The sequence below is a fragment of the Pogona vitticeps genome, chromosome ZW-PAR, assembly GCF_051106095.1.
Source record: "Pogona vitticeps strain Pit_001003342236 chromosome ZW-PAR, PviZW2.1, whole genome shotgun sequence".
Taxonomy (NCBI): Eukaryota; Metazoa; Chordata; class Lepidosauria; order Squamata; family Agamidae; genus Pogona; species Pogona vitticeps.
This window is the reverse complement of record NC_135800.1, coordinates 2791747-2802019: the sequence shown is the minus strand read 5'-3', so window position 1 is coordinate 2802019 and position 10273 is coordinate 2791747. Positions and strand designations below refer to the sequence as shown.

Sequence of the window (10273 nt, the reverse complement as noted above, 5' to 3'; positions counted from 1 at the left end):
ATCCAACGGGGCGGGGGAACCGAGCTTGCATCGAGCCTGCCTCTGGAAGCCCGCCCAGCTCTCCATGAAATCTCTTTCGCTATTTTGGCAGCTGCTGCCCTTACTCAATAAGAGTCCAGAAAGATTGCTTTTAAAGGACTACAGTTCCCACAATCCTTGCCAAAAGCTGGAGGTGGGTGGGGTCGCCCTCTCCAGACATTAAACTTTCCCATCCTCCACTCTCGGCCCTTTGTCAACCAAGCGGCAAAACCAGCTTAAAGCTCGGATTAAAAAAGAACGCCATTCGCGGGAGGTCAACCAGGGGTTGGTCCATCCGTGGAGAAGGCCTTTTGGGGATAAAGCTGACTCTGCCGTCCGCAGTGAATAATATCCCATGTTGTTGTTTGGTGGGGTTTTTTTTTGTGTGTGTGTGCTATGGTCAGGAAAAGGGCATAATTGAAACCAAATACAGGGAGACTGTGTTTTAATTGCCAGACGCTAAGCACGTGTGTATGGGTTTTTTTTGTTTTGGTCTTTTCTCTCTCTTTTTCTCCCCCCCTTAAAAGGCGTTTTTCCCAGGCGGTTTCCACGGCCCGTCCAAAAACCTTCGTATGGCTCTCCTTAGGCCGCCCAGCTGTTTCATCCTAACCTCCCGCCTTTCCTCCCGGGCCCGGCCCTTCTCCGTCAAACTAAGCAAGGTCTGAGCGCCCTCGGTGACGAAGGTGGGCTGGCCGTGGTGGACGCCCAGGGTGTGCAGGTTGGGCCGGTCTGGCTGCTGATAGATGGCCGCCCGCCGGGAACTCACGTTCTGCATCATGTGGCGGGGGAGCTTCTCGCTGTGGGCCACCCACTCCTTCATGCAGTCGAGGACCACGGGGATGAGGCTCACCACGCCTCCGTAGTGGTTGCGGGCTTCGTCGCAGCTGAGGTGGTTCACCACGTCATGGGGGTACCTGTTTTGTGTTTTCGGGTTGAAGCAGAAGAAACAAGACCCTGATGTTAGGAAAATGTGAAGGCAAGAGGAGAAGGGGACGACAGAGGACAAGAGGGTTGGACAGTGTCACCAAAGCGACCAACATGAATTTGACCCAACTCCGGGAGGCCGTAGAAGACAGGAGGGCCTGGCGTGCTCTGGTCCACGGGGTCACAAAGAGTCGGACACGACTAAACGACAAGAGGAAACAAGGGTACTGGTGCAGCCGGTGATTGACCCATGGGGCAATTCAGTAGGTTCTAACCTGCGGCTGGCGAGCAGCAGGCCCTTGCTCCTTTTGTATGATGCTGTCATTCTGCTCCAACCCACATATTTCTAAACGATTGGGAGACTTCTCATTCCAGCTCAAGCATTGGCTGCAGGAGCTTGAGGTTGAAATAGATTGCTGTTTTTAGGTTCCACTAGTTTTTTTCACCTACCCCTGAAATGTGGACACTGAGAGCCTTTTGGGAAATTGAGTTTGGCCCCCCGGGGTGACTTGAAAGAGCTGCTTCTTCTTCGGGCGTTTCCTAGTAATTTGTATTTCTTTCAGTCGGGCAGGATCCCATGGGAGGCTTCCTCTGGTGGAAATAGTTTTTGCCCTCGGAGTGAGGAGGGGGAGCCATCTTTCTTGGGGCCCAGAAAAACTGATCTGGACAAGGTAAGGCGGGGGGACGGACCCCCAGAGGGAGAACATTTTCAGCACCATGGACAGCTCGAGGGAGAAATGCTGCAAAGCCAATTTTGGCTTGGATTCAAATCTGGGAATGTGGGAAAGTTGGTCTGAGCCGTGGTTCTCAAACTGGGATCTCCCCAGATGGACTAAAACTCCCAGAATCCTTCACCATGAGCTGGGCTGGCCAGGAGTTCCCGCCTGAGAACATCCTGGGGACCCCAGTTTGAGAACCATGGCTCTAACCAACTTTTCCACGTTTCCAGATTTGGATGTTGACTCTTAGAGGAGTTTAGAACATAGATTTCCTCTAAAACAGGAGATCCTTGGGGGCCTTTTAGGGGCTCATGGGTCTTAGTTTTTTTTGGGGGGGGGTCCCTTGGAAAGCTGCTCCCCTATTGCTTTTTATAGGGAGCCCTTGACCGCTGGCTGGAGAGCTTAGTGGTTTTAGGCCTCTGGCTGCGGGGCCAGAGGTTGGGAGTTTGATTCCCCCCCCCCCCCCACTGGGCCTCCTGGGAGGAGAAGAGCCAGCCTGGGTAGCCTTGGGCCAGCTGTACCGTCCCAAGGTTGCCCCCTAGAGGAAGGAGATTGAAATACACCTCTTGAGTCTTCTCTACCTGGAAAACCCTGGAAAAGGGTCACCGTAAGTCAGAATTGATTTGATGGCGCTTGACGACTATCATGGTGGAGCCCTGGAGCGAGTCTCCTTCTTAGTCTACCATTTCCAGATCCTCCCCCTCCCAAGTCAGAATCTCAGCGAGGGTGGCCGTCCTACTCCCATAGATGTACGTCGTCTTGTCAACGGATACCTACTTGGCTCGGATAGCACTGAGGTCGTTGCTCTGGCTCACCAAGGTCTTGCATTTCTCCAGGAGAGCGTTGGTGGTGGCGTTCCCGGAATGAAGGGTCTCCAGCCTCTGGCACAGCCGGCTCAGATCTCCGCAGAGGTTCAGGAACATGAGCAGGATGCGCTTGTCGGTGCTGTTGTTGCAGTAGTGGTCCATGTACATTTGTACCTGTCGGGGCGCAAAAGGGGGAGTCGGTTGGGTCGCCCGCTCAAGCCGTCGGGAGTCGCGGGCGAAGCCGTCCCCGGGGTCCCGAGCGCAGGATTCGAACTCAAGGTTAGGAAACTCAACAGTTCGACATGGCCTCGGTAGACCACCCACTACAAAAGGACTTTAATTGTTCTGCAGAATGAGGAGGAAACGGGGCTTTTAATACCCAAACAGTGGCGCTCGGGGTTTACAAATGTGCGCCATTTGTCTACCCTACGAGTCACGCCACCACGTCTGCATTCCTCATCGGGCTAGTAATAGCTCATTCCTGATATATAACTGACTTCTACCCTAGCTGATTTCTGCCCTGTTTTTTTTTTTTAATATATAGGATTCTCTATTTGCTGTCTCATTGATAACCTTTCCCGTGGCACCCCGTTCTTCGTTTTCCTTCACCCTTTTCACAACACATTCTTAAAAAGTCGGGGCTTGATCCTTAAAAGTTCCTTAATATCGAACATGACAAAGCGGAGAAGCAAAATGGTACTCCTTACACTAGGCGTAAACCTGGATCGAAATATTCTTAACAAGATCAGTGGGTCTAAAAGTGCTTTCATTTGGACGCTGTGTGAAGTGCCTTGATCGATGGATGGATTGATTGATTAACTGAGTGGGCTTTCTCTCCTTTCCGTTTTGGCCCCTTTCCTCTGCTAAAAAAAGCCTTTCCTGCTTATATTAAAGCATTCTTATTATTCCACTTTTCAACAGCTTACATACAATTAGTGAAAGATTACAGTCTCTGGCTTGGAGGCTTAAACAGACGGATAGTAGAGAAGAGGGGGAAAAAGGCATCTCGGCTTTCAAGAGGACTGGCACAACGGAGGCCTGTTTCCTGTCTCATTTCCTTAGGCAGCCTGCAGGTGGTGCCTTAAAGACAGTGTATAAATACTTAATTCAAAAATAAATGAGGTAGGACAGCGTGGTAGGTACAGTGATGAGACATTCAAAATCATGCTTATGCACAAAGCTTTCAGAGTGACCTCAAGCTGATGGCTGAGTATCAAATTAGACATTATGTTTAGCATTTTTAAAGAGGAGGTGCTCCCTGTCGTGAAAAAAGCATCTGTTTGTCACAGCATGCGGTTTGGCTCTGCTTGAATCTTCCCTTTCCTTTGCTTTATTTTGTGACTGGGGTTTTATTGTCGGGAACGTTGGTGCCTTTTAATGTCTCATTTTGATGCTCGGCCTTGGAATTATCTCCCCCTCCTGGTTGCAAAAGCCTGGAGCCATTTACCCCTTGCCACAACACGCTTGCGGCGCTGCGAGTCGCAATACACACTCCGTTAAAAAGGCCAAAAGCTTGCTTAATTCCTACTCCGTGTGCAAAAAAAAAAAAAAAAATTCACAGGACACTGCCCTAAGACAGGGAATGGGAACCAGCGCCCATCACCTAAGTTCTTCCTCAAAAGAGATGGGGTGGAGAAAACGTTAAATGCAAGATCGACAGGCGAGGAAAACCACGTGTTCTGTGACAAGATTCCTTTAACCGCCTGACAGCACTCCCACTAAAAAGGGTCCAAAAGCCTCAAATTTGTCAATTCCCAGAAGTCCGCGAGTGTAGAGCTTCCCAAAGACTTGAACTACAAAGCCCAGCATCCATGACCCTTGGCTCCATAGGCAGAGGCTGATGGGAGTTGTCGTCTAGGAAGCGCTGGCAGGCCAGAGGTTGCCCATATGGGGCCGAAGCATCCCAAACACAGGGAGGGAACAACAGAGACGAGCCGCTTGCCCCGGACCGAAAAGTAAGAGGAAGGATTTTTATTGTCGTTCTACGGAGGTGTGTGTGTGTGTGTGTGTGAAATCTGGGGAAAGAGCCAGATGTTGTTCTTTTGTCGGCTTCCTTGCCCGGCCCTGTACCTCCTTTTTTGCCTTTCCAAGAGAAATGTCCACAGAGTGGTTTGCGAAAGGAGAAGGAAGAAAGATGACAAGGAAGAAATCTCTCCTGGACCAGGATCTGCGGCCACGTCGGACCCTCCGTCGGCTTCTTCCCCGGTCTCGGGTCGGCTGTTAGCAGAAAGCTCCTCTCCCTCTACCAGAAGCCACTCGTATTTCCCGGGCTTAATTGAGTCCCCCGGCGACGGACTCAGCAGAAAAAGGCAAGGGTCTGCCCGAGTTTGTCGCCTCCTGTTTTTAAGTGGACCCGGAAGATTCTCGCGCTGGGGTACGCTGGTGCATCTTGGGCCTGCTGCCGCGCACCCCCGTAACGCCCCGGAATAGATCAAAATAACCCCAGGTCTCGTCGGAACAACGGGAGACGAGGCGAGGGACTCTCCTTTGACAGCTTCCGAGGACGCCGGACTCTTCCAGAGAAAGTGGAAGGAAGGGACTTGGAACTTCCATCTGGCGCCGGCTGGCCGTTAAAAGAAGTTTTTTTTCCCGCTGACTCTTTTGAGTTTCACCTGCCTTTAAAATAGCAAGCGCTGGCCTTTCGTAGCGAAGCTCTTAAGCTGTCCTGACTGAGAGGTTTCCCAGTTTATCGGGCGGGAGTGGGGACGGCGAAGAGGGACGCCAGATGCCGTAGAAATCACGGGCAAAGGTAAAAAATGGAGCTCCTCGAATCGTGGAACGGGGATGGGGCCTCGAAGGCCATTGAGTCTGACCCCCCCTGCTTGTACCAGGGTCATTTCCCCATCCTTGGGACTTACAGGGTGAGAGGTACGTGACCCTGAGGTCCCCCAAAATGGAGAGAGGAGCCCATGAAAAATGGAACAGCATTGGGAGCAGCTGGGGATCTGCCCAAAACCGGTTAAAAAAAATGTAAGTTAAAATTTTCAATTTAACTTCTAGAAATGTCCAGGAGCTATCCTGCTTGCCGGCTGCAAAATATATATATATATTTTTAACACGGATGATTGGGTGGGCCAGATGAAGAGATACGCCAGGCTACAGAGATAGCAACGTGATTCTGGTCTCTGGTGCGAATCTCGCCCCCTTGGTGATGTATGAGGAGTCAGTGACAAACAGGCAAATCTAACGTTCATGTCTACCCTCGAACGTCCACAATACAATATTTTTTTACGCACAGCAGTGGTTGTGAAGAACAACAAAAAAGGTGTGTGTGTGTATTTATGGAGTATGCAGTGTGTGTGTGTTGTTTAAAAGACAAATTCCAGGACCCAGCACTTAAGAGCTGACACTTTTTCCGAGGTTAGTACAGCCGCAAAGTTCCACCTGCCCCCCCCAAGGATGGACAGCTTGACGCCACAATACATCATGCCATTTTGGGGGGGGGGGCACATTGCCATTATTTTTAATAGGCAGCATCCAGAGCCCATCGGGGATGCGGAAGGAGGGGAAAGGGGGGGGAACCACTGCGGACAAGGAAGCTGTTGCTAGAACTTGTTACGTATAGTCCTGAATTTAATGAGAAAAAGAGCGCATAGGGTGGGTTTTTGATCATCTAAAGAAAGCAGGCGAGAAGGCTACCTCTACACCTCTCTACCCTGGACTGCGAGGAAGACAAAGAAGTGGATCCCGGATCAGATCAAGCCTGAACCTTCTCTGGAGGCAGAAATGATGACACCGAGGCTGTCCTGCTTTGAGCAACTCGCGAGAAGGCAGAATTCTTTGGGGGAAAAAGACCACCATCCTGCTGGGAAGCGTGGAAGGCAGCAGGAAAAGAGGAAGATCCAGTAACACGAGACGGACTGACTCCCTCGAAGAAGCCACAGGCTTGAGTTTACAAGAGCGGAGCAAGGCTATGGAGGACGGGACATTTTGGAAATCCCTGTGGAGCTTAAAAGAGGAGCCGACTTACCAAGAAAGTCCCTTCCCACCCATCTAACTTAGAACACTTTCTGCATTTAAAAAATTCAGAAGAAATGTTGGATAATTTTTCTAACCGTCTCGGAGGGGGGGGAGGAAAGGGGTGGCCTGCTCTCCGGATGCTCAGATCCCGGAGCTGGCCCTCCCCTGGCGTCCCCGAGGGGCTCTCCTACCTGTCCGATGCTGGACACCGGCTTGATCTTGTCATGAGCGTTTTCTCGGGTGTGTTCCAGCGCTGCGATGAAGGTGAACTGCTGCTGTTGGAAAATCTTGTAATTCTGTTCGATGGTCCGTAGGCTCTCTTTAATGTCGTTCATCTTCCCCCCCTCCTAGAAACGAGGGAGAGGAAGAGAAAAAAATGCGTTGAGTGTACGTTTCGTAAACGAGACTCTTCCAGACGAGTCACGCCTCTCCTTTATTTTGCGATGATGTTGCATCAACCTAGGCTCACCATCGTAGTCGATTTCGAGGTATGCGAGATATTTAAGGAGTGGTTTTCTGTGCCCTGTGCGTTTCCATGGCTAAGCGGCATTCAAACCCAGGTCCAATAACCCGGAAGAAAGATCCTGCGGCCTTATTTTAGTTGTTCAATAAAAGGAATGACCTGTCCTTATTTTTTTATATTTTTTGGGGGGGTTGGGGATGAATTTTGCATGTCGTCCAGATACATAACCTTTGGAGGAGTCTGAGCTAGCTCGGGAAATGCTCCACGAGGAACTGACGGCAAGACGGAAAAGGAGAACAGATAATTAAAACAGGGATTATTATTTCCCTGATGGCTCCTCTTCGCTTCCTTGGCATGTTTGAATTGACAGCTGGCGGTTTTTTTAAAAAAGGACAACATGTAACACCCGTCATTGGTGCGGATCGGTTCTCATCGGTTGCAAAACCTTAGCATTCGTGATCGCTCAGAGGGCCCGATTTTTCTGTTCCGTTTGTGTTCCTCCCCTTTTTTTGCAGCTTATAAGAAGCAGGGTAGCTTCTTTTACGGTGGGCCCCAATGGAGACAAACTGCACTCTGTGTGTGTGTGTAAGGGGGGGGGGGGAAGAATGATATATTGCATTCAGACTTCCCATCCTGATGCCCCAAACAGTAACTCAGTGTGGCTGTAATGATGCTGCGGAAAGAGGCAGGCGATCCAGGAGGGACCACTGACAATCGGATGCCATAAACCCTAGCGAGTCGGTTGTAAATGTAATGCGGCCGTGCATCAACCGTGATGCGCCCAAAAAGACCAACGGGACGAATGCCGCCTCTTGGCTAGCGTAAAAACTTAACGGCTTCCTGCCATTACGCGGAAGGCCGGGTGACAACATGGATGGAGGAACGAAGGGGGTATATGTGTGTGTGTGTGTTTCTGAGGCTGCCTTTAACCTTGGCTTGCCCGTGGCTGTTGGAGGAGCGGGACGGTGACTTTGATGGGTTTTCGGAGGGGAATGTGCCTCCTATCTCAACCTAGGGACTCCTCCGTGGATGCTGAGAAACACGGATTACAGAGAACACTGTTTTAATAGCTCACACCATCCCTAGCAAGGTCTCTGGCTAGTTCTGGTCACGTCGCCTTGAGAAATAGGTTTCTATTAATAGGTTTAGACCGTGGATAAGGGAATCAGTGGATACTGCGTTCCTTAGGGTATATTTCACTTTGAACCCATTGCTTTTAGATGATGGAAGCTAAAAAAAAGGGCTAGGCCTGGTTAGTGCTCGGATGGGAGATGACCGGGGTATGTTGGAGAGCCTTTACTTTGATGGTAGAGCGTCTGCTTTGAATGCAGAATTCCCCAGGTGAAGAATTTCCCAGGGAGGGTTGGGAAAGCGTCCTGCTTCAAAAGCCTTTCTTGCCGCTGCCGGTAAGGGTCGGCTGCATAAGGCCAGGGGCTCCAAACCCCTAGAAGGCAGCTTTCCAGCTGCTCCTTGGAACAAAAATAACAGAACTGTTGCCCGTGCTTGTGTTTTTCCTCCTCCCTCCCCGTCTCCTATTCCTTTTGTGTCGTATCTTTTGGAGAGAGATTTTTAAAAAGGTGAAGTTACCAGTACTGGCCACTAGATGGAGCCTTGCTGCATACAGCGTTGGCGTTGCCCCGCTTTTAAAGTGACCCAAAACGGGCCCGCTAGAGGGAGCCAGAGACCATGCTTGGTATACCCGCGTTTTTCAGCATCCGCGGAGGAGTTGGCACCGATCCCCCCACGGATAGAGGGTGGGGTGTGGTCCTGGTGTATGATCAACCCTCTCCATCTCCCAGTTGCTCCAGTGCCCCCTCTCTCCCATCCCTTCTTCACCTACCCACCCACCCCCAACAACCCCCGGTCCTTCCTCGCCTCGCTTTGGCTCCGTTCCCCGATCCTGCATGTCCCGGAGCTGCGGCCACGTGGTGGGCAAGCGCAGCGTCCTGGGCGCTGAAAGCCTCTCGGGGCTCTCCCGCTTTTGCAAGCCAGGCAGGCAGGCAAGGAGGCAGGCAAGGCAATTGGCGCTTGCAATTGTTAGACAGGCGTCTGTCTCCCCGGGCAACCGGGTGGGGGGGGGAGAGGAGGAGGAGGGGGGGGAATCTCCCTGGAGGGGCTTCCCCCAGTTGGGCTTTTGTGGGGGGGGAGGGAAACACCGGCAGGGCAATGGTGGGGGGGCCCGTTTAAGAGGGGATCCCCTGCTCTCCAGAGAGCTTAAAGGGGGGGGGACTCCAGCAGAAGGAGCAGTCTACCTGTGCCTCTTGGGGCTGTGATGGGGACGATGACACGTGATCGGATATAGAGGTCACGAGAAGAGGAATGCAAGCGACTAGAAAATTAATATAGTAACACTAGAATGGAAAGATATTAACACTGAAAACAACACTGAGTATGATTTAATTTTTTTTTTTAAAAAAACCATTTTAGAATTGCATTTAGATTCCTAAATTTAGAATCCCAAATCTTCTATTTAGGATTATTCGACCTGTGATGTGAAGCTCGAATGATCATTATGTCCAGGATATTATGAAGATGATTATTACACACGCATGTTCCCAAAGAGCTAGAATGCTAGATGATGATGATAATAATTGCTCTTCTGAGTGTGTTTTTATTTTTTATTTTGATCGATAATGGTGTTTTATCCTTGTTACGCGGCCCAGAATAGTGCAGTGCCCTAATGGGCTGGTATGCGTGTTTTGTGTGTATACACGTGTAGTATCTATCAATCTACCAATCAATCAATCGATCAAATTAAAAGTCATAATCCTTCCTTCTACAGCAGCCATCCTGGACGAGGCGGCCGGTGACTGGAATCCAAGCGAAGAGGGAGGGCCCCAAAGGGCCCTGGCTCCAGAAAAAGTTACTTTTTTTGGACTACAACTCCCATAATCCCCCGTCCAGCAGGGCTTTTCCTCCCCCTCCCAATCTCTGTGACCCCCCCTCTGCTTTCAAAGACGGCTAAGAATGAAACGGCACTTGGGCTGTTGGAGATGCGTGTCACTAGGGAGGCGACACGTGTCGGCCCTTTCGCACGGCTAAGACGTTCCCGAGATCCGCGGTGCTCCCGTTTCCCGCAGTCTGAAACGGCTGGCGGTTCGGGGAAGGGAGGGGGGGAAAGAAGAAGAGGCGAGAGCGGTCGCGGACTGATGACGCGAGGCGGGCTTGGGCCCCGCCCCCCGCGAAGCTTTAGCAGTAGCGGCGGCGTGGGCGGGGCCGGCGGCGAGCGGCGTCCCTCCAGGCGTCGCGCGCGGGATGGCGTCACCGCCCTTAGCAACCGGCGGTCGCTAAGGGGCGCCATGGACGCCACGAAGAGGCCTCTCTCGGTCCCTGCGCGGATGGGGCGCTACGCGGAAGAGCAGCGGCTTTTCCACACCATGAAG

At 51.4% G+C, this 10273-nt stretch overlaps 2 protein-coding genes across 8 annotated transcripts in view; one reads left to right on the top strand and one right to left on the bottom strand.

Moving 5' to 3' along the window:
- The window catches only part of SPACA9 (sperm acrosome associated 9), a 14213-nt gene extending 4203 nt beyond the window's left edge, over window positions 1-10010 (bottom strand). Inside the window, exons 1-4 of one of the 2 annotated variants that reach the window (XM_078382811.1) lie at window positions 9870-10010; window positions 6619-6774; window positions 2439-2641; window positions 785-932 (exon numbers count right to left, since the gene is read on the bottom strand). In XM_078382811.1, the coding sequence (XP_078238937.1) occupies window positions 785-932; window positions 2439-2641; window positions 6619-6762 (495 nt within the window). In that variant the 5' untranslated portion in view covers window positions 6763-6774; window positions 9870-10010. Of the gene's footprint in view, window positions 1-784; window positions 933-2438; window positions 2642-6618; window positions 8700-9869 lie in introns of those variants that run through there. The other variant, XM_072984932.2, reaches the window with a different exon arrangement.
- Window positions 9991-10273, top strand: part of AK8 (adenylate kinase 8) — a 66973-nt gene continuing 66690 nt past the window's right edge. For 3 of the 6 annotated variants that reach the window (XR_012082220.2, XR_012082219.2, XM_072984922.2), the window contains exon 1: window positions 10006-10273. Coding sequence is in view for 4 of the 6 variants with exons in the window: in XM_072984922.2 (XP_072841023.2) it covers window positions 10040-10273 (234 nt within the window). In the remaining 2 variants the exon portion in view is untranslated. The other 3 variants (XM_078382806.1, XM_078382807.1, XM_072984923.2) reach the window with 3 other exon arrangements.